At 39.1% G+C, this 24,366-nt stretch overlaps 1 protein-coding gene across 2 annotated transcripts in view; it reads left to right on the top strand.

Annotated features, from left to right (window-relative positions):
* LOC308359176 (cytochrome P450 3A12-like) overlaps positions 1 to 24,268 on the top strand; it is a 50,457-nt gene extending 26,189 nt beyond the window's left edge. For both annotated transcript variants that reach the window (XM_080829950.1, XM_080829949.1), the window contains 9 exons: positions 6,441 to 6,554; positions 6,816 to 6,904; positions 8,245 to 8,393; positions 13,406 to 13,533; positions 14,567 to 14,633; positions 17,701 to 17,861; positions 19,265 to 19,491; positions 21,750 to 21,912; positions 23,767 to 24,268. In XM_080829950.1, coding sequence (XP_080686076.1) covers positions 6,453 to 6,554; positions 6,816 to 6,904; positions 8,245 to 8,393; positions 13,406 to 13,533; positions 14,567 to 14,633; positions 17,701 to 17,861; positions 19,265 to 19,491; positions 21,750 to 21,912; positions 23,767 to 23,862 — 1,182 coding nt within the window. In that variant the 5' untranslated portion in view covers positions 6,441 to 6,452 and the 3' untranslated portion in view covers positions 23,863 to 24,268. The remainder of the gene's footprint in view (positions 1 to 6,440; positions 6,555 to 6,815; positions 6,905 to 8,244; positions 8,394 to 13,405; positions 13,534 to 14,566; positions 14,634 to 17,700; positions 17,862 to 19,264; positions 19,492 to 21,749; positions 21,913 to 23,766) is intronic.
* The last annotated feature ends 98 nt before the right edge of the window (positions 24,269 to 24,366 follow it).

Below are 24,366 nucleotides of genomic sequence, written 5' to 3'. Positions count from 1 at the left end.
ATTTTGATGGTTTCCTGTCCCATATTTGGATCTTTTATCCATTTTGAATTTATTTTTGTTATGGTATGAAAAAGTGATCCAGTTTTATTCTTCTGTATGTGGCTGTCCAGTTTTCCTAGCACCATTTGTTGAAGACACTGTCTTCTTTCTATTGGATATTGTTTCCTAATTTGTTGAAGATTAACTGATCATACAGTTGTGGGTCCATTTCTGGATTTCCTATTCTGTTACACTGACATTTAAAGTAATCATTGATAGGTAAAAATTTGGCATGATTAGGTCAGTAATCCAAGTGTTTCATAGATCAGTTGTTCCTTCTTCTTGTCTTCCTTTGTAATTTCATGGTTTTTGATATAGTGGTACACTTTGATTTTTTTTCTCTTTATCTTTTCTGAATCTACTCTAGGTTTTTGCTTTGCAGTTACTAGGAGGCTTACATAGAATATCTTATACATGTAGTAGTCTATTTTAAGCTGATGAGAACTTAACTTTGTTTGTATTCAAAACAATGCTTTTACTCCTCCTCCACCAGTTTTATGTTTTTGATGTCAAAATTTACATATTTTCATATTGTGTGTTTAAAAATTATTTTAGCTATGTTATTTTAATTTTCTTTTAACCTTCCACTAGAGTTATGAGTGATTTGCATGTCATTAGTATAATATCACTGTGTTCTGAATTTGATTATACATATATATATATATTTTGAGTTCAGTAAAGAGTTGCTTTAATAGAAATATTTGAATAAAAGGGCATTGGTAACAAATAGATGGAAGTATATATTATATATTTATATTTACCATTAAGATTTGTACTTTCATGTGATTTCATGTTCTTAGTAAGTGTCCTTTTATTTTAGCTTGTAGAATTCCCTTTAGTATTTCTTGTAAAGCAGGTTCAGTGGTGAATTCTTTCCACTTTTTGACTGTCCAGAAATGTCTCTATCTCTCTCTCATTTCTGAAGGCCTTCTATTCTGGGTAAAGTATTCTTGGTTAGTGTTTATTTTTCAGCATTTTGAATAAATCATCCACTGTCTTCTGGATTTCCAGGTTTCTGCTGAGGAATCCACTGACAGCCTTATGGGTGTTCCCTTCTTTGGGATGAGTTCCTTGTCTCTGGCTCCTTTCAAGACATTTTCTTTGTCTCTTATTTTTTTCTTTGTCTTTAAATTTTGACAATTTTATTATCCTGTGTCTTAGTGAAGTCTTTTTTTGGATTCAATCTTACAGGGGACTTTAAGCTTCACTTGCCAAGATTTTCATATATTTCCCAATTTGGGGAATTTTTCAGCTATTGTTTCTTTAGTAAGCATTCTGCCCACTTCTCTCTCCTCCTGCTGTGACTCCCATAGTGTGAATATTGTTTCATTTGATGGTGTCCTATAAATCTTGGAGGCGTTTCTCCCCAGTTTTTTTTTCCATTATATTTGACTGCATAATCTGAAATAATCTAGAGGGCACCGTTGGTTCAGGCAGTTGGGGACCACACCTTCAGCAATTGTATGATCCTTGGCAGTAAAGCAGTGGAGGGTTCTTTGTGGCTGCTGTAGCTATTGAGGTCTTCAGCAGCAGCACCAGATCCAGCACCAGGAGACTAGAACTACACCAAGCAGAATGGTAGCCAGAGTTGGTCCTATGCACACACTCATCTGTGGGGACTGAAAGCAATCACATGCCCCAAACAAGCCTGGGTACAGCAGAGGTACCATGGCCAACTGTGAACACACAGGTAGGCTTGAGTGTCTGGGCTGCCTGTGTGCACTTATGTGGCTTCAGAGATAGTCATTACTTCATGCACAGCAGTGGATGCTTGTGACTGGAGTTCAGGCTGGCAGTGTGTAATTGTATAGCTTCAAGGTTTAGCTGTGGTCTCATGTGGCAGTGCAATCCAGTGACAGGAGTCAGGCATGGCCTTATATCTGAAATGTGCTGGGGTCTGAGCTGGTGTTGTACATAAGCCCAGTCACAAAAGTATACAGATTCCAGGGCTCAGGGTATAGGTGGTGGCACTGGCTGAGGCAACTCAAGTGAGTGCAGATGGGATACAGCAGGACTCTGGCAGCTGGAGTCTGCAAATGTGAAAACCCCATCAACAGCAAAATCTTAGAGGATAAAGAGTGCTGGTCCAGCCATTGGTTCCTCAGCACCTAAGGTTGCCAGGGTATTCTGCAAAGGAGGACACAAAGAAGCATAGTCACTCCTGCCACTTGATGTACTGGTAGTCCTGCACTTCTTTGTTCCTACCTGTGTTTAGATGTGTCAGCCATGCCAGTCTCTGGAAGGTTTGAAACCAAAACAGGTAATTTATGCCGTGCCCTGAAGGGCTGGGATAATGGCCTCTTACTCTTCTGTCCTTTTCCCAATAGGAGAATTCTCTGAGGCCACAGAGTGTCCTCTTGGTGCTGAGCAGTGCTGGCCTGGCTCCTGGTGTGATGCAGGCAAAATGAAGCTATTCTCCCTACCTTTTTAATGCCATTATTCTTAGGAGTTTTACTCTACTGTGTTGTTAAAGCTTCTTTTTTAAAAATTTTTATTTATTTATTTGAGAGAGAGATATGACAAGTAGGCAGAGAGGCAGGCAGAGAGAGAGGGGGAAGCAGGCTCCCCACTGAGCAGAGAGCCTGACGCAGAGCTCGATCCCAGGACCCTGAGATCATGACCCGGGCCAAAGGCAGAGGCCTAACCCACTGAGCCTCCCAGGCACCCCTTGTTGAAGCTTCTTAAATGGACTCCCAAGCTCTTAGACTTATTTTTATTTGTGGATAACTAATTGTTGTTCTTTGTGGGGTAACAGAAGCTGGAGTGTCCTGTCCCATCATCCTGGTGATATCACATCAGTCTTTCCTCATTGAGGTGATATTAGGTGTAGGGTTTTTAGATGCTCTTTATTAAGTTGAGGAAGTTTTCCTGTCTTCCTAGTTTGTGAGTTTTTACCATGAATGCATATTGGAGATATCCATTTTAAAACAAAATATAGTTTTGGAAGATGGACAAAAGATTCAATGTTGTTGGTTTGATAGGCCAGTCTCAATTCTGAGAAACAGAATTATCTCTCTTTTTCCTTATGTCCCTGGAGAAAATGCAGGGGAAAAGATTTTCATGTAACTGCATCATTTCTTGAGAATAGCAAATAGATTATTTGTTGTTATTTTAAGCCAATAGGTTTTTTTATTATGTTATCCAAATAGGTTATCAATCTTTTTAGTGTTAACTACCACTTTTTTTAAAAAAAAATCATTATATGGAGAGGAGTAAGATGGCAGGGGAGTAGGAGATCTAAATTTTGTCTGGCCCCAGGAATTCAGCTAGATAGTTATCAAACCATTCTGAACAGCTACAAACTCAACAGGAGATAGAAAAAAAGAATAGTAGCAATTCTATGAACAGAAAAGTGACCACTTTCTGGAAGGTAGGACATGTGCAGAAGGGAATCTGAGGCTAAATTTGGAAAGATAGACCCGGAGTATAGGGAGCCTCCATCACTAACCAGTAGGTGATAGAGCAGTGGAGCACAAAATTCAGAACTTTTAGAAGTCTGCTCCACTGAAGAATGTCACTCCAGTGGCTAAGCAGGGAGTGGAACCCTCATAGGGATGGTGTGGTCTTAGGACCCTCAGAGTCACAGAAAGACCAAGGGTGCCTGAGTGTGGCAGAGCCCCCAAGTATCAGAGTGGGGTAGCTGGCTGCAAAAACGGAGCCGAGGAGTGGGCTCTCAACTTGGGGTTGCCATAAACCATGATCCATGACACAGTCAGCACACTGCTCTTTGAGCAGGGATCCAACAAGTGGCAGATCCAGGAAGACTCCCCTTCCTCCCCCAGGAGGAGTGGCATGGGAGCATACCACAGGAATCTGCTGGGTTTGGAAACTCTAAATGGGGTTGTGTGCCAGAGATAGAAACGTGCAGTCGGAGGCCGGGAGAACATAAAGTGTGGTCAGAGACCAGAGAGACAGGAGTGATTGACTGCTTTTCTCTGAGGGCTCACTGAGGAGTGGGGCCCCAAGCTCTCAGCTCCTCTGGGGTCAGAGATTGGGAGACCACCATGTTCATTCTCATCCTCCAAAGCCGTATGGAAAGCTTTCAGGGGACAAAAGCTACCAAGAGCAAACCTGAGCAGTTTACTTAGCCTGGCTCCTGGGAAGGGTGGTACAACTCCACCTCAGGCAAAGACATTTGAGAATCACTGCAACAGGCACCTCCCCCAAAAGATCAGCAAGACCATCTAGCCAAGACCAAGTTTACAGATCAATGAGAGCTGCAAAACTCCAGTGCTAGAGGCATTCAGCACATAGATTTCATGGTTTTCCCCCACAATTCTGTAGTCTTTCAAAGTTAATTTTTAAAACTTTCTTTATATATTTCTTTTTATGTTTTTTAAAAAATTTTTCTTCTTTCCTTTTTCAACCAACATCTTATCTTACCAATTCCTTTTTTAAAATATTTTTAATTTCCATTTTTATAGTTGTATTCTACCCCTTTATTGTATTTAACCTTATTTTTGCATATATATTTTTTCCTTACTTTTTTTCTCTTTTTTATTGTGTTATGTTAGTCACCATACAGTACATCATTAGCTTTTGATGTAGTATTACATGGTTTATTGTTTGCATATAACACCCAGTGCTCCATGCAATCCATGCCCTTCTTAATACCCATCACCAAACTCACCCATCCCCCCAACCCCTCTCTTCTAAAAACAAGTTTTTCTTTCATTAAAATTTTGTGATACAATTTCTTCTAACAGATCAAAATATACCCTAAATCTAGTGTATGGCTTTGTTTTAGTCTGCTGCCTGATTACATTTTCTCCTTTTTTCTTTTATTTTAAATTTTTTTCTTTATTTTTTCAATCAACTTCTTATCTTATCAATTTCTTTTTTTAAATATTTTTACATTTTCATCTTTACAGTCATATTCCATCTTCATTGTGTTTACCCTTATTTTTGTGTATATATATAAGTTTTTCTGTCTTTAAAATTTTGGGAGGCTGTTTCTCCTAACAGAACAAAATACAACCAAAATCTAGTATGTGGCCCTGTTCTAGTCACCAGCCTGATCATTTCTTTTTCTTTTCCCCGTGGTTTCAGGTCTTCTCTGGTTTGTTTAGTGTATATTTTTCTGGAGTTGTTGTTACATTTTTAGCATTTTGTTCTCTAATTTATCTATTCTCTGGACAAAATGACAAAACGGAAAAGCTCACCTCAAACAAACAAACAAAAAAAATGGTACAAGAGGCAGTACTGACTGCCAGGGACCTAATCAATAAATACAGACATTAGTAAGATGTCAGAACTACAGTTCAGAATGATGATTATAAATATACTAGCTGGGCTTGAAAAAAGAATAGAATATACTAGAGAATCCCTTTCTGCAGAAAAAAAGGAACTAAAATCTAACCAAGTCAAAATCAAAAAGACTATTAATGAGATGCAATAAAAAATGGGGGTTCTAACTGCTAGGATAAATGAGGCAGAAGAGAGAATTAGTGATATAGAAGACCAAATGATGGAGAATAAAGAAGCTGAGAAGAGGAGAGATAAACAACTACTGGATCACAAGGGGAGAATTCAAGAGATAAGTGATAGCATAAAATGAAACAATATTAGGATAATTGGAATCCCTGAAGAAGAAGAAAGAGAGAGGGACAGAAGGTATAGTGGAGAAATTATGGTGGAGAACTTCCCTAATTTGGAGAAGGAGACAGGCATCAAAATCCAGGAGGCACAGAGAACCCCTCTCAAAATAAATAAAAATAGGTCAACACCCCATCATCCAATAGTAAAACTTATAAGTCTCAGAGACAAAGAGAAAATCCTGAAAGGAGATTGGAATATAAAGGCTGGAAAGCACATCAGGTGGCTTGAAGCCTCCTTCAGCCTTGCAGGACGCTAGGCATTTAGGATAAATATCTATTGAGCATCTAGCATAGGGACTGCTACTAAGTAGACAGCCACTAAGTATTTGGTAAGTAAGTGTGGCCCAGTCAGTTAAACATCTGTCTTTGCTCAGGTCATAATCCCAGAGACCCTGGATTGAGCCCTGATTCTGGTTCCCTGCTCAGTGGGGAGTCTGCCTCTGCCTATTCCCTTGTTCATGCTCTCTTTCTCTCTCTCAAATAAGGAAATGAATAAATAATAATAAAATAATAAAAATAAATAAAATAAAATAAAATAAAAATAAATAGTAACAGAAATACTATAAACATATAGTAATAAATATAATAAATTAATAAATACAAATATATATTATATTATACATAATATATAATATATTATAAATATAATATATTATAAATATAATATAATATTAATGTAATATAATGATAAATATAATAATAAAAAACATTTGATGGGTAATTTATGCCCATTTAACAAATTTCCCAAACTGTGGAGACCTACAAAACTTACGTAGGGCAAAATGTGTTTTGCTTTGACTCTAGTCTTTTGGTCCTATGGGATTTATGAAAAGTTCCATCTCTATGTCTGAGGATGAACAATGGAAGAGAATACGAACATTGCTGTCTCCAACTTTCACCAGCGGAAAACTCAAAGAGGTAAGAAAAGAACAGGACTTTTAATTAGGAAGTTAAGGAATATTCCTGGGGACAGATAGAAAATAAGGTCATAGTCCATCTCTAAGTGGTACTCTACTGTATTTGGGCTTCCCCAAAATGGTCTTTTATCTTCATGTTCTGGAAGAGACATGATAAAACTTGTTATTAAGTGCCCTTACTGCTCCATGCTTGCGAAAGCTATGTCATCCTAGGACTTGATTCTCATATTTAACTTCAGGTGGTCATGTATTTTGTTTGTAGATGTTCCCCATCATTGGCCAGTATGGAGATATGTTGGTGAGGAACCTGAGGAAGGAGTCAGAGAAAGGCAAACCTATCAACTTGAAAGAGTAAGTAGGAGTCCAATTGCTGGGATTCTAACTCTGTCATGACACTTTCCAGCTGTTGCCACAGAGTCAATTCCCATTGTTGAGTTACTCCAGTGAACAAGCTGATATAGGTGTATGGTGTTACAACTCCAGAGGGCCAGCCAAGAAGAGGCAGCTCACCTCAAAATGCAGGGAAGTCCAGAGACTTTGTGTGCATGAGTTGGGATTTATTTACTTGCTTAATCATCACCTTGGACATTTTAGAAGACAAAAATACATTGTTTGAAAAGAAGAAACATGAGTGTAGAGAGTATGGAATGGTGGGAGGGGAATGTACTTGGTACATATTCCTGGGCACTGGGTGGGGCACAAAAGTTGCCCTATGGAACTTGGAACAACTTAAACCCTTCCCTGATTTTGTTGAGGATATTAGCGAATACTAAATATTAACTTTTATAACCATTTGTCCATCTTTTAATCTCAAAAGGGAGAAGGACCTGCACATGGGATAGGTAGGGTGATGATAATAGATAGATAGATGATAGATAGATAGATGATAGATTTTTTTGCCTAAATTGGATATATTTTAATTATGCAGGCTGAACAGATGGACATTGCAACTGTCCTGGGAAAACTAGGCCATATGACCACTTAGATATGGCACCCCCATTTCAATATTGGATTGATCTAATATATATGTTTTAACTAGGAACATTCTTTGTTCTTACATTTTCCAGAAATGAGTATGCCCTCAGGGCAAGCTAGATCTCTGTTGTTGAGAAAGAGTGGGTCTTTCATGAAGAAGCCTTAGTTGGGGTGTAGAGAAGAAGGGATGATGTTTCTGGCAGCACAGAATTTGGTGGCGGTGTTCTGTAATGTATGTAATGTAATGTTGAGGAATAACCTCTGAGCATAGTTACTGTGGTGAAAGAAGATCCAGACCAGTTTCATCTTTTTTGATTCCCTGAGAAAGGGTTCATTATTCCACCATTTGTCCTGCTCAGACACAGTGCTTATCCACCTTCTATTGCGCATACTCAAAAGTTATTACTGTAATTTGTCGGACTTTGTGTCTCTATCCCTCCATGACTGAGCTCTTTGAACTCAGAGGTGTGTCTAACTTGCCCTAATGTCCCCATCACCCCAGGACAAGGCCAGCTGTATCACTGGCACCTCATGAACACCACATGAGTGAATGTGATGGCATATAGACCCTTCAGATGACCCAGATGGTGGTTCTGAATGTGTAGCTCTTGTCTTGCCTGAGCATGGGATCTACATGCACTTCTTGCTGCTTGTGTTGGATAAGGGTATTAAAGAGGTGCTGATCTTCATTATCCATGTCTTTGTTTCTCTCACAGCATCTTTGGGGCCTACAGCATGGACGTGATTACCAGCACATCATTTGGAGTGAACGTTGATTCTCTCAACAACCCACAAGATCCCTTTGTGGAAAATGCCAAGAAGATCTTAAAATTTGATTTCCCTGACCTATTTTTACTCTCCATAGGTATGTACACTAGTGTTTCTTCTTTTCTCCTCCTTCCTTTTCCTTCCCTTGCTTCCTTTCTCTCTCACTTCCTCCCTTCCACTTTTCTTTTCTTTTTTTCCAAATTTACTTTTTGTAAAGATTTTATTTGTCAGAGAGAGAGCTCAAGCAGGGGGAACAGCAGGCAGAGCAGGCAGAGGGAGAAGCAGGCTCCCCTCCTTGAGCAAGGAGTCCAATGCTGGACTTGATCCCGGGACCCTGGGATCATGACCTGAGCTGAAGGCAGGTGCTTAACCAGACTGAGCCACCCAGGTGTCCCAAACCTTCTACTTTTCTACAATGATTGTACTGAGATATACCTCCACATAACTAACATATAAGTCCCCCCCTTAAAATGTAGAATTCAATTTTTGTGGTCTCAGTGTTCATCAACAAAATTTTAATGTTGATTATATACAATGTATGTATTTTTCCTTTTATTTCTGTGTTTTCAGTGCCAGATCTTAGATTTCACTGAGAAATCTGAGATCATCAAAATTTATCCCTTGGTTTTCTCCTAAGGGTTATAAAGTTTTTTTAGATTTGGGTCTTCGATCCATTTTGAATTTATTTTTATATGTTGTATTAGTTAAGAGTCCAACTTCACTTTTTTTTTTCCGTGAGACTGTCCTCTTGTCCCAGCACCATTTGATTAAAAAGACTAATTTTTTTTCATTGAATGGTCTTAGAGACCTTAGCAAAATCAGTTGACCATGAACACATGGGTATCATTTTGGACCCTAAGTTCAATTCCATTGATCTACATGTCTATGCTTATGCTTGTACCACATTGTCTTGATTATTATAGCTTCATGTTTAGTTTTGAAACTGGAAGTCTGAAGTTTACAACTTTATCCTTTTTTCCCCCCAAGATTGTTTTGACTATTCTGGGTCCCTTACAATTCCATATGAATTTAAAATTCAGTATGTCAATTTCTACAAAAAAGTCAGCTAGGATTTGGATAAGAAATACATTAATCTGTAGATCAATTTGACAAATACTGCCATCTTGACAATGTTAAGTTCTAATCCATGATCACTGAATGTTTTTCCATTTACACAGATCCTCTTTATTTCTTTAAAACGTTTTTTAAAGGAGTGCCTTGTGGATCAGTCAGTTGGGTGCCTGCCTTCGGCTCAAGTCATGATTGCAGGGTCCTGGGATGGAGCCCCATATTGGGCTCTCTGCTCAGCATGGGAGCCTGCTTCATCCTCTCCCACTCCCCCTGCTTGTGTGCTCACTTTCTCTCTCTCCCCTCTCTGTCAAGTAAATAATAAAATCTTTTTTAAAAAATTTAAAAATTTTTAACTTAAATTCAATTTAATTAACATATAGTATATTATTAGTTCCAGAAGTAGAATTTAGTGATTCATCAGTTTTGTGTAACACCCAGTACTCACTACATTGCCCTCCTTAATCCCCATCATCCAGTTACCCCATCTTCACACCGACTTCCCCTCCAGCAACCCTGTTTGTTTCCTATGTTAAAAGCCTCTTATGATTTGTCTCCCTCTCTGTTTTTGTCTTTGTGGTTTTTAGAGTATAAGTTTTATGCTTCTTTTGTTAAAGCTATTCTTAAATATTATGTTCTTCTTGATGTTATTGTAAATGGAATTATACTCCTAGTTTTGCTTTTAGATTTTTCTATTGCAGAATATAGAAATACAATTGATTTTGTACGTTAATCTTGTATCCTGAAACCTTGGTAAGCTGATTTATTACTTCCAGTAGACTTTTGATGCATTCCTTCAGATTTTTTATGTACAACGTCATATTGTATGATAATAAAGATGCTTTTGCTTCTTTATTTCCTCTATGAATAGCTTTTGGGGTTTTTGTTTGTTTGCTTTTGCCTACCTTTCCTGGCTAGAACTTCTAGTACAATGCTAAATAGGAATGCTGATAGAAAAATCCTTGTTTTGCTTATTCTTAGTGGAAAGTGTCTGGTCTATATCTGTTAAGTGTGGTATTAGCTATGAGTTTTTTATAGAGGACGTTCATCAGGTTGAGGATATTCTTTTCTGTTCCCATTTGTTGAGTATTTTTATTACTACATGGTATTGGAGTTTTGTCAAATACTTTTTCTGCATCTATTGAGATGACCACGTGTTGTTGTGATTCTGATTGTTGTTGTTGTTATATTGTATTATATAACTCTAAATCGCTGAGTTTAACTCCTCTTAGTTATGGTATATCCTTCTTTGATATGTTGTTGCTAGGTTTATTTTGCTAGTATTTTGTTAGGGATTTGTAATGTCATAAGATGACATGTCATAAGATACGTTGGTCTGTAGTTTAGTTTTCTTTTTCTGTGATTTCTTTGTCTGGTTTTAGTATCAAGGGTAATAATAGTCTCATAGAATGAGTTTGGAAGTATTCGTATCTATTCTGTTTGTTGGAAGAATTTGTGCAAAATTGCTGGTGATTCTACTGTAAATATTTGCTAGAACTTACCTGTGAAACCACCTGGAGCTGAACTTCTTTTTGTGGGTCCTTTCTTCACTACTAACTCCATCTTTTTACTTATCTTTCAGATTGCCTAGTTTTTTTATTGTTTATGATTTTTAAAGATTTTATTTATTTATTTGAGAGAAAGAGAGTGCATGCATACAAGCAGGGAAGAAGGAGAAGCAGGCTCCCTGTCAAGCAGGGAGTCCAACGTGGGGCTTGATTCCAGAACCCTGGGATTGTGACCTGAGTTAAAGGCAACCATTCAACCGACTGAGCCACCCAGGCTTGTTGTTGTGGGTTTTTTAAAGATTTTATTCATTTATTTGACAGACAGAGATCACAAGTAGGCAGAGAGGCAGGCAGAGAGAGGGGGTGGGGAAGCAGGATCCCCGCTGAGCAGAGAGCCCAATGCGGGATTCGATCCCAAGACCTTGAGATCATGACCTGAGCTGAAGGCAGAGGCTTAACCCACTGAGCCACCCAGGTGCCCCCTGTTGTTGTTTTTTAATGTCACATTCTAATTTGTGTTTTCTAGGATTTTTCCATTTCATCTAAGTTATCTAATTTATTAGCATACAATTGTTCATGGTATTTCTTTATATTCTTTTTAGATTTTGAATGTCAGCAGTAACCTTCCCTTTCATTTTTGATGATAGTAATTTGATTCATTTTTCCTCTTTGTTTGGTCAATCTATCTAAAGGTCTTTTAAAAGAATCAGCTTTGCTTTCATTGATTTTTCTATTGATTTTTATTCTATATATCATAAGTTTCTGCTCTTGTCTCTATTGTGTGTTTCCTTCTTCTTGCTTTGGGTTTGGTTTCCTCTTGTTTTTCCAGCTTGTTTATAACAAAAAAAATTGGGTCATTGATTTGAGATCTTGGCCATTATTATTATTATTAAAGATTTTATTTTTTAAGTCATCTCTACACCCAACAGGGAGCTTGAACTCACATCTCCAAGATCAAGAATGGCACATTCTACCAACTGAGCCAGATAAGTGCCCCAAGATCTTGGTTCTTTTAAATGTAGACATATATATATTGGTGGGAATGCAAGTTGGTACAGCCACTTTGGAAAAGAGTGTGGAGGTTCCTCAAAAGTTAAAAATAGAGCTACCTTAGGGCACCTGGGTGGCTCAGTGGGTTAAGTCTCTGCCTTCAGCTCAGGTCATGATCCCAGGGTCCTGGGATCGAGCCCCACATCAGGCTTTCTGCTCAGCGGGGAGCCTGCTTCCCCCTCTCTCTCTCTGCCTGCCTCTCTGCTTACTTGTGATCTCTGTCTGTCAAATAAATAAATAAAATCTTTCAAAAAAAATAGAGCTACCTTATGATCCAGTAATTGCAGTACTGGGTATATACCCCAAAGATATGGATGTAGTGAAAAGAAGGGGCACATGCACCCCCAATGTTCATAGCAGTAATGCCCACAACAGTCAAACTATGGAAGGAGCTGAGATGCCCTTCAGCAGATGAGTAGATAAAGATGTGGTCCATATACACAACGGATTATTGCTAAGCCATCAAAAAGGATGAATATCCACCATTCACATCAACATAGATGGTACTGGAGGAGATTGTGCTAAGTGAAATAAGTCAAACAGAGAAAGACAATTGTCATATGGTTTGAACGTAAGGAATAGCATGGAGGACATTAGGAGAAGGAAGGGAAAAATGAAGCAAGTGGGAAATCGGAGGGGGAGATGAACCATAAAAGTCTATGGACTCTGGGAAACAATCTGTGGGTTTTAGAGGAGTGGGGGTGGGGGGATGGGTTAGCCCAGTGATGGGTATTAAGGAGGGCAGGTATTGCATGAAACACTGGGTGTTATATGCAGACAATGAACCATGGAACACTACATGAAAAACTGATAAAGTACTGTACGGTGACTAACATAACAATAAATAAATAAATAAATAAATAATTTTTAAAATGTAGACATATATAATGATAAGTTTCTTCCTAGTCACTGCTTTTTCTTATCCCATGAGCTTTTGTATATGGTTTCTTCATTTTTGTAATCTCTAAGTAATTCCAAAGTGCCCTTTTCATTTCTTCTTTGATCACTGTCTATATAGGACTGTAATGTTTAATTTCTACATATTCGCAAAATCCAATGTTGTTTGTATTCTCAATTTCTAATTTTATTCCATTGTGGTTGAAGGACATGCTATGTATTATTTGCATCCTGACAACACCTTCTTAAATAGCATGATAATTAAAGTAACATCTTATGGTCTGGTATATCCAAAGAGACTCTAGTCCAAAAATAAAAGGCGAAGAGATCTAGGAATGTAATCCTGTTGCTTACCCAAAGATGTGGATGGGGACACTGATCTCACTGCTCTAGTGGTGGCGCCTACTTGAGACTTGCCCTAGCTCAGCCATTGACTTGAAATTTCAAGTAAAGGTAATAGAGGGAATGACTCCCAGTTTCATTGACTCCTGGTATCTTTTACTTTCCTGGTTATAGTCCAAATTATAATTGCTCTGGGTGAATTTTGCATTTTCACTGTGATTTCCATTGTTCTTTTTCCTTACAGTACTCTTTCCATTCCTTACCCCAGTTTATGAAATACTAAATATCTGGTTATTTCCCAAAAAAGTTACTGATTTTTTCACAAAATCTATAAAAAGAATGAAGGAAAGTCGCCTAAAAGATAAGCAAAAGGTAAATATGGTGGTGATTACGTGTGTGTTTACTTTTGATCTTTTATTGTATACATCTCATGTGTACACATCTGTATGTTTTGACAGTATGTAGAGAACTGTAGGGTTTAGAACCGGAGACTTCTAAAATTTTAGAGAGAATGAAGAAGGTGGAATTCAGGAAAGGAGATAAGAAAATGAGTCTAAGATTCAATGTTTAAGATTTAATAATAAAGGTGGAACCTAGTGTGTCCCTGCATGAGATTTCTCTTCAATAAATTATCAAAGGGTAAAAATTACTGTGTAAAAATCATTTTTCTGATAGTATAACGTCCCCAGATGTTACATTGGCAAAGAATCCCTTTAATTCTAAGCCTCTTAGTTTACACATTCTCCAGGGGAGGGTCCAAGAGGCATCTGCTGGAAGATAGTCTGTGTTAAATTTGAGGCTGTCATAGTCTGGAGTGGGCAGGAGTCTTCTCTGGGCACTGAGGCTGCAAGTTCAGCCAGCTTCACCTTCCTGAGGCCTGGCAACCAGCACAAGGTTGTGTGTCTCCCAGGGAGACAGGGCTGGGTACCCCAGAATGTCTCTGAAAATTGTGCAGAATTCTGGGAGGGTGGGGCATTGGAAGATGTTGACACAGAAGTTGCCCATGGATTCTGCAGAGATCAGGGAATTGGTCTATGTGGCCATTCATTAAGAATTAAGGCTGGGGGGAAAAAAGGACCAAAATCAGGGACTTTCCCCTCAGTTAGCAAGCATGACAGAAGAGGGAGTATGCAGCACTTTGGTCAGAAAGTTGTGTTCAAAATCAAGAGAAATTCAGGATCAAGGGAGAAAGAACCAAAAAGCAGTGGGACACAATAGCTGGATTCCTGTCAGGGAAACATCCTGCTGCAAGATTTGTAGCTGGATGTTTTTGCCGCTGACACGTCAGACTTCTGGATTTAAAGGGACCATATTCTCAGGAAAAAAGCTAAATCCTGCATCCCTAATTTATTTCTGACTTCCACGAGTGATGTTTTGTTGTTGAAATTATTCTTTCTGCATGTAGCACCGAGTGGATTTACTCCAACTGATGATTAACTCCCAGAATTCCAAAGAAATGAATACCCACAAAGGTAAGTAATGAGAGCTTCAGAGAGCCAGTGATGGAGAGTTTCTGATGCAGGGTTCTGAGATGTGGAGGAAGATTTTTAGCAGATGGAATTTCTGCAAATTGAAGAAAGACACAAGTTCAGGTACAAATGGTAGTAGAAGCACCTTCCAGAAGCACCCCACAATAAGTTTGTTCAAAGCCTTAAGGGCAACCATAGACAGGGAAGTCAGTGGTTCATGGATCACCTGCATGAGAACCTCTGGGGAGCTTATTTTCCATGTCAATCCTCTGGCCTAAGTCAGACCAGTGAATTTGAAACTGGAAATTCACATCAAGGCTTCATCACCTCAGAAGACACATGACTCCAGTGTTGGTGACCTGGAACATTTGGTTAAAATTGTATTCACTGGCTTAATGTACTGTAAAGCAAGATGCCTTTTCAACTGTGTAAATGCTGTTTCTCTTCAAACTTTCATCTACTGCTTTTATTGTCCATGGATGGAATTTGAAACAATTATTACTACGATGGCTCCAAAACGGTGACTTCCTAATCCCATCAATTCTCTCACTTTGATAAGTGATTGTCCATTGTGAGGGAGCTTTTCATTCTCTCTCTGTAATTAATTAATTAGTTAATTAACTAATTAATGTCAATATGATTTCAAATATTACTAGCTTAGTCTCTTACATCATTCTTTATTTAGATCCTCAGTTGTCTCAGATTTGTCTTCTGGAAGCCCTTTCAAGTGGGCTCCCTGTTATTTTTTTCTTCCTCTTTCTTAATGTTTTCAATAGACGTTTTTTTAGACTTTTTTAATAGTCATTTTAGGTTCACTGCAAAAGTTAGCGAAAGACACAGAGATGTCCCAAATTCCCCCTGCCCCACCTACACACAGCATCCCCCCACTGTCAAAATCCTCACCCATCATACATTTATTACAATCAATGTCCCTACAATGACACATTATTACCACTCAAAATCCATAGTTTACATTACAGTTCACCCTTGATGTTGTACATTCTGTGAGTTTTGGCAAGGTATAATTGTCTATCCACCATTATAGGACAGAGTATTCTATTTATTTTCCCATATTATTTCTCAAGCATTTGCTTCCATTCTAGTGTAAGACATTCCTGGTTTCCCTTCTCTTTCCCTTGATGAGCCCTGGAATCAGCCGTTTCTCCAGAAACTTTGTTTCCTTTCAGTGAGAAATGGTATTTAGGAACCAAAATCTGGGATCTAGGGAGTGTTCACTGCTATAAGTTCTTTGCTTCTATTTCCTCTCAGTGGGCCAAATTAAGAATATCAAATATATTTACACAGCACTGATAAATGTAAACATTTCTATAACTATCCATCACCAGTGATGTGATAATGGTCTCTGAGTCTGAAAGAAAAAAAGAGCCTTGATTTATAGTTTGCTTCTATGACAGAAATATTCCCATCATGGTTAATTTCAGGCTAAATATGATTTGACAACCATCTCCCAAAATTCTTGAATATTTAACAATTGATTCTAGAGAATAAGGATGAGTTTACTCCATCACACCAGTAAAATATATGCATACATATGTATACATCTACTTTTATCTATCTATCTATCTATCTATCTATCATCTATCTATCTAGTTCTACTATTTTCTGTGATACAGAAAATATTCTATATATGCCCAGTTCAATACAGAACCACCGCACACATGTGGTTAATTGAACACTTGACATGTGGCTAGTGTCACTGGATAACTAAATTGTATATTGTTTTAAATGTAATTAGTTAATATTTAAATATAAATAGCACATCTGGTAAGTGGCTACCATATCAGACAGCAGGAGCTACAAAATGTGATTAGTATGGGGTTCATGGCAGTTGGGGGAAAGACTTTGATAGATGAATTTATCCACAGCAGCATCACAGAAAGTATGACTGGGAAATCAGAATTCTGTAGACTTTTCTTACACTCATTTTTATTATTTTTAGTTGAGAATTTCATGTCTGTGACAAGTACCATGTTAATTTCAGTGCCTTACATATTATCTAATCCTGTTCTGATCAAATAGATTAGAGTATGACCATGCTTAGTTTCTACCACAAGAAAGTCAAAAGGGAGGCCAGCTTATACTCAGAGTGGGGCCATTTACTAAGGAAGGTGACCTTCAGGCCATGATTGAGTAGGCATTGCTAATTCCACTCACTAGATTCTGTTTGTCTAGAATTCATGCTGGCCCATGTCCTCCTATTTATCATTGGGTTTTTTTGCTATCTTATGCAGTTGATTAGACTAACATCATTCACCAGTCTTCTAGCATTTTGTCTGTGTCAAGGTTTCCATACATATTTGAAATTATCCATGTGAAGAATGTGCCTCAGGGCTTCTCTTACCTGAAACCTCTCAAAGGTATAATCCAGCTTCTCAAGCTAGGTTGGACACACAAATCATACCTCGGGAAGCTCAGATTTTTATTCCATAGTTCTAGGGTGAGGTTTGAGATTCTGCATTTCTAATAAGATCTCAGGTGCTGCAGATGCTGCTAGTCCATGGACCACACTTGGATAACAAGAGTTTATCTGTAACCCAGTATTGTCCACTTAAATTCCTGCAAATAATGTTTAGATGAAAGATCATTCAATTTTCCTGATAATTAACCTTAGCATTGCATACTCTCAAAAAAATTAAGCTGTATTTTAGCTGGAAGAAATTATATTTTTCCTGGGGGAGGATGTTAGCCCATGTTACTTAGGGCAGAAGTATTTTTACAATTCTCCAAAAGATAATACTGATAACTCTGTGTATGTTAGACAGAAATACCATCTTCTGAAATTTACTCACCAGTGTTTGTGGGGAGGGTGGCATAACCAGTAACAGATGTCTAAGAATATTACAAACCTTTGGAATAACCAGATCAAGACAACCTTTGCCTCTTTCTGGCTCTACAAGATAGACATTAGAGTGAAACCACTCCCAGTTTGATTCTGAATTGCTTTTACATATTCCACCAGGGATTTGGGGGTTTCAAATGCATTTGTCATCATCTACTCTATGATGTTTTATATTCACCTGTTTTAGCTAAAATGTCTTTCCCCTTTTAGCTCTTTCTGATCTGGAGCTTGTGGCCCAGTCTATTATCTTTATTTTTGCTGGCTACGAGACCACTAGTACTTCCCTTTCCCTCCTTATGTATGAATTGGCCACTCACCCTGATGTTCAACAAAAACTGCAGAAGGAGATTGATGCGACTTTCCCCGATAAGGTAAGGGAGTCATACTGGAAGAGGGAGTCAAGATAGGCTCAGTTATGTCTCAGTAACCAGTAAGATTAGCCCTCAGATCTAGTGGGTTTTCATAGCAAAAGTTTACTTCTAACCCACATGTGCATGTCCAACATGGGTATAGTAGAGGATGGGAGTGAGTCTCTTCTCCATACAGCTACTTTGGTATAAAGGGTAAAGAGGTTCCACCTTCTTTAACTGCATTATCTGGAACTTAGGGACTTAACTGGGTAACAAGAAACTAGAGTGTTGCTCACTTGCTTTTCAAATGTTTGGCCTTGAACTGACATACATCTCCTCAGTTTACACCCCATTTGCAAAGTGGTTTCCCCTATGGTGACATGGACTGGGAAATGTGGGGGTCTACATGGGTGTTGGGTGAGCTGTGAGTAGTCTCTTCCACACACCCTATGAAGTGGCAATTCTAATTATCTCCACATAACAAGTCAGGAAACTGAGCTACAGAGAGACAACATAACGTTCTTAGACTAATACATAATTAGTGGTGAAGAAGCCAAGGAGCCAGGGTGCCAGGATCCCTATTAAACTCTTTACCTGTACAATGTTGGCTCTTAAATACAACACCAAGTGATAGGCACATATTGCGCCCGTTGTTTTCTGACCCCTGCCTAAACAGGAGCTCCCAACTTAGGAAGAGACCTGGCCTCTGGGGCTGGATCGGCTTATTGGGCAAACAGCGAGACTCCAGATCAACAATGAGGAGACCTTTCCAGCAACAGAGGGTGGGGCTGAGAGGAGGATTCTGATCCCCTTCACAATATTCCCTAGAACTGAAATTGTGTTCCCTCAGTGGGTGGCCTCCAATCCCACCCTTCTTTGCCCTATTTGGGTCAAAAGGAACCTGTGGCACCCCCAAACTATTTATATTTTATATAATATGGTGTTTCTTTCCAAGCATTATATATAATTGAAGAGCTAGGAAGCAGGGTATTTCAACTAAAAGAGTTTCTATGGATAGGGGATATTTTCTGTTGTACATTTTCCTTCCATGGTAGAGATGTGAGGCCCCAGTTTTGAAAGGAAACAGTGACTTCAACATATTTCACTTAAGATTAGGTGTCATAGTATATTAGTCACTTTTGTTCATATGAGGAAGAAATACCACTACTTGGTAGCGGAAAAGATGTCAGGCCCTGTTTAGAGGATTGTCCTAGCAGTCTTTTCTAATTGTTACTACTGCATATAAGTCAGTGGGCCATTGAGCAGGTCAAAGGACAGGGTAGACATTAAAATGCCCATAAATGGCTGTTACCAAAACAAATTATTTTTAAGTGTCCTTTTCTAACGTTTCAGTAGTAGTGCGTTGACTGAGTTGAAATGGATCCCAAATCTTAATTTGTGAAAATCTGTTTCTTTCCTTCCAGACACTGCCCACGTACGATGCCCTTGCACAGATGGAGTATCTGGACATGGTATTGAGTGAAAGTCTCAGATTATACCCAATTGCTGGGAGACTTGAGAGGGTCTGTAAGAAAGATGTGGAAATCAGTGGTGTCTTCATTCCCAAAGGGATATTGGTGATAGTGCCAACCTTTTCTCTTCACCGAGACCAGGATCTCTGGCCAGAGCCTGAGGAGTTCCGTCCTGAAAGGTACAAGGAACCCACCCTCATATTGAAGGATATTGTGACTTTTCTTAGTATAGATGACAATTGTGTGGTTGTATAGTTATTTATTTGTACATCTTTTTATTTTTAGAAGTAGTTTTCTTATCGCAAAATGATCATTATTGTCAAAATTTTATAAACTGTAGACCCTAAAAAAGAATACTAAAGTCATCCTCAGTCTCAATATATCGAGATTATTAATAATGATATGTATGTTCTTATGGGCATTTTTCTATGCATACATTGGCTACTAAAAATTATAATGGCATTACGTTTTTTGAATGACTTACTTAATGTTACATTAAACTATAACAACATACTATATTTGTGTTTGTGATTATATGCATATTTCATAATTTACTTAGCCACCATCTTATTGAAGGAAATAGGTCTTTTCTATTCCTTTAAGTTTTTTGGTCCCCTTTAGCTCTTTGAATTTACCCTTACATCCCCCATTCCATGTTTGTGAACCTTGGCCACTCTTCTGTTAGCCATAGTGGGAGAGCAAAGGCTGTGGACCTGAGAGTTCTCACCCACAGGAGGAACAGCCTCATGAGGACATAGGTGCACATGGGTCCTGTGCTGTCAGTGGCTGCAGTCCTGTGTCAGCTCCCACCTTTGTTGGTATCTGGGGCTCGTCCAAAGCAAAGTCATCTGAAAAGTCTGCTCTCTACCTGTCTGAAACACCCTCCTTGAAGGTGTCTTGAACTTTCTCTTCTAGGAATTCAGAGCAGAGTCTAGTTTTGGGCACAGTTTAAATTTTGCAAAAGTTGGTGTTTTTTTTTAAGATTTTTATTTATTTATTTGTCATAGAGAGAGAGCACAAGCATGCAAGCAGGCAGAGGCAGAGAGAGAAGCAGGCTCCCGCTGAGCGGAGGGCCCGATGCGGGACTCGATCCCAGGACACTGGGATCATAACCTGAGCCGAAGGCAGTGGCTTAACCAACTGAGCCACCCAGGTGTCCTGGTTTATTTTACTGATGATAGGATTTGGAGTGAAGTTTTTGGGATCAGACTTTTAGCCCCTGACTCTAAGCTTCCTGATAGCAGAGCTCTTGTCCTGTTGCATGGTGTCCTTAGTGCTAAAATCACATCTATTCATAGTACTTGCTGAAAGAATTCAGAATTGACCAAGTCATCTGTTTTCTGGACCAGAAGCCCTGGTGGTTCTCACAAGCTCAGCAATCCCTGGTCCTATACCTTCTTGAACAGAAACCAGAGACCACTTCTTCTTGACAGTACTTTGTCATGATTCATTCAGTTATGAAAGGAAGTGCTTATGTATGTGTGTTAGGGACCCTGCCAGGCAGTGCAAGATCCATGTGTTAAAAATGCCTATTATGGAGAATTTTTAACACATGCACAATCATATGCTAAGAAATACTTCTAATGCATCTATATGTGCCCATCACCTGCCCAACAACCACTAACCCATGTCAGCTGCCCCATCCACACACCATTGCAATTCCTTGTCTGATTTGCATGTGATTTTAAGGCTCATCATCTGTAAACATTCCAGTATGTTCTTCACAATATACAGAGTTTTTAAAAATGCCTACTGAGAATGCCATTGTTACTTTCCCCCAAATCCACATTTTTCCTTAATATAAATATGGAGGAATGAGTCTTGAATAAAATGTAAGTCTAATCTTCAAGGAATTTATAACCTCACAGAACAGATAGAGAAGAATTCAGTGATTATACTGGTTATACATAACCATGAGTATGGATATAGTGGAGTAGCAGTATGTGCTCATGTAAATAATCTAACATGCTGTTCTGTGCAAGTGGTTGGGGAGTGCCAGTGGAGAGGGCAGGGAAGTAAAGGGAAAATTAACAATGCAAATCATGGGAAGCATCTCTCCTGCTTCCTTTGTCCATGGGTATGTAACCAATGCAAGTCAGTGGATGCAGGATCCTACCTTTCCTTCAATCAGACTCATATTCTGCTCACCTTTCAGAGTATGAACTACTCACTACCCTGAATATAATCCCAGTGTTTAAGATAAAGCTTGTTTCAACAGCATTTGTCTCATCTCCTCAACAAGACTGAATGCTCCCATAGGGGAAGGGGGTATCCAACGATCTGTAGCTTATAACTGTCACAACAAAATAAGTATAGCTGGATTATAGTAACCAGCCCATCAAAGTTTCTTATATACTCCTGGTTGAGAACCCCCAATATGTAGCTCTTGTGGTTTTTATGTTTCCTAACTTGTTTCCAACTTGTATTGTGGAACCAGGTTCAGCAAGAAGAACAAGGACAGCATAAATCCTTATACATATCTGCCTTTTGGAACTGGACCCCGAAACTGCATTGGGATGAGGTTTGCGATCATGAACATGAAACTTGCCCTTGTCAGAGTCCTGCAGAACTTCTCCTTCAAACCTTGTAAAGAAACACAGGTCAGAGAGATTACTTTCTGCTTAACTAGTGTTTTATTGTGTTTTTTAAACCAAAAGATGGGTGTGGATGTGTGTGTCTGTGTCTGTGAGAGAGAGGGCTCATTTATCCTTAATAATTTGTCCTATTTCCCGAAGAATCTATTTGGAGCACTTGTGAACGTCTAAGGGTCCTTCAGCTCCTGATTGTCATGTCTGTGGTTTATGACCACCCAGCCATAAGGGTCATCTAGTCAATGCAGTTCATGTGACATCATTATGCATGGATCTATGAACTTCAGCAAAGTATTAAATTTCTTTCAAGTCCACAGAAAGGAAGGGAACATGTATACAATCATGACGTGCAGTGATTACTGCGACATAACTTTTGAATGATGCTCTTCTCCACCACAGCTTACAGGTACTCTCGAGACTATGGTTCTCAACCCCTGGTTATACACTGGAATCAGTGGATTTGTTCAAAATCCTGAGGCCCAAGTCATCTCAGAAATTCTTTTTTTTTTTTAAGATTTTATTTATTTATTTGAAATAGAGAGAGAGAGAGCACAAGCAGGGGGAGAAGGAGAGGAGGGAGAAGCAGACTCCCCAAGCTGGGAGCCTGACACAGGGTTCCATCCCAGGACTCCAAGACCATGACCTGAGCCCAAGGCAGAGGCTTAACAGACTGAGTCACCCAGGTGTCCCCATATCAGAAATTCTAAGATAATTCACACAGAGTGTGGTTTTAAAAGTGCAAACAATGTTGAGAATCAGGGGTGTGAAGCACGTCTGCCTGATGTGAAGGACTCCCAGGGTCCAGGCCATCCTGGGTACATGGCCCCACCGTCTGCAAGCCTGGTTCCAGTCTAGCTGTTCTTCCTTTCTATCCCAATCTGCCATCGTGAATGAATGGTTCCACCAGGAGAGGTGAAATTATCTTTAGAAGGGGGGATGGCCATAGAATAAAATACATAATACCCACTCAGGATGACCTTGCAAACTTCGACATACACAACTTAACTCTATCACTTTTCAAAATTGCTTGCCATAATGGCTAAGAAACCTTTTAAATGTTCAACACTCTTCCTTTTTACTTAAAATTTATTTTTTTTAAGATTTTATTCGTTTATTTGACAGAAAGAGACACAGCGAGAGAGGGAACAGAAGCTGGGGGAGTGGGAGAAGGAGAAGCCGGCTTCCCGCTGAGCAGGGAGCCGGACGCAGGGCTCTATCCCAGGATCCTGGGATCATGACCTGAGCTGAAGGCAGACACCTAATGACTGAGCCACCCAGGCGCCCCTATTTATTTATTTTTTATTATGTTATATTAGTTACCATTCAGTACTTGATTAGTTTTTGATGTAGTGTTCCATGATTCATTGTTTGTGTATAACACTCAATGCTCCATGCAATACGTGCCCTCCTTAATACCCATCACCAGACTAACCCATCCCCCCACCCCCACCCCTCTAAAACCCTCAGTTTGTTTCTCAGAGTCCATACTCTCTCATGGTTCATCTCACCCTCCGATTTCCCCCCTGCCTTCATTTTCCATTCTCTTAATGTCCTCTGTGCTATTCCTCATGTACTTAAAATTTAACTCAAAACAGAACACAAGCCAGCATGAGTTTGTCCCCAGCCTGGTACACAGTAAATATTCAGTAGATATTCTGTTGAATGGCTGATGGATGAGTGCTTCCATGCTCCAGTCTTGAGAGCTTACAGGGTGATTTTAAAGAATCAGAGATAGATGATGCTAAAAATAGCATATTTCTGTGTTTGTAATACATTATTGTCCTTCATGTGTCTTGCCTGCTTTGCATCTGTCATTGCCAGAGCTTCATTCCTGGTGCTCAAATCCTTGTTTAACTGTTGCAGATCCCACTGAAATTAAGTTCTTATGGGTTAATTCGACCAGAAAAACCCGTTGTTCTCAAGGTTGAGCCAAGAGATGGGAGTGTGAGTAGAGCCTGACTTTCCTAAGGACTTCCCCTTTGTTCTTCAAGAAGCCGTATCCCAGATCACCAGAGACCTCAATTTCCTCTGTGAGTAAAACCCAGAAATGAAGATGACCTGCATCTACTGCCCGTGACAGATGACTAGGGCTTCCATACATTCACTTAGCTTTTTTGGTGTCTGTGTGGAGCATACTCTATTGCAGAGAGTAAAGGAGGTGACCAATAAATACCAGAGATCCAGCCTGTCTGATTCACACAGACCACCCCCAGTTAGTACCATCTGTTCCCCTGATCAAGAATAAAACTTTCTCAACAATTTTATCAACCTACTTTAATGGAAACAAGAATTATTCTGGTGAATGTGGTAGAGACATTTATATGACATTTTATTCTGAATACTCCACATTAAATATTATACTGAACCCATCAATCAGCATCTCTTTACAAAAATGCTAACCAATGTTTTTGTGCACACTAATGGAGAATCTGAGGAACGGATGAGTGAGAGCCAGTGACTAAA

This window comes from Martes martes (assembly GCF_963455335.1).
Source record: "Martes martes genome assembly, chromosome: 18".
Taxonomy (NCBI): Eukaryota; Metazoa; Chordata; class Mammalia; order Carnivora; family Mustelidae; genus Martes; species Martes martes.
This window is presented reverse-complemented; position numbering and strand designations above follow the sequence as displayed.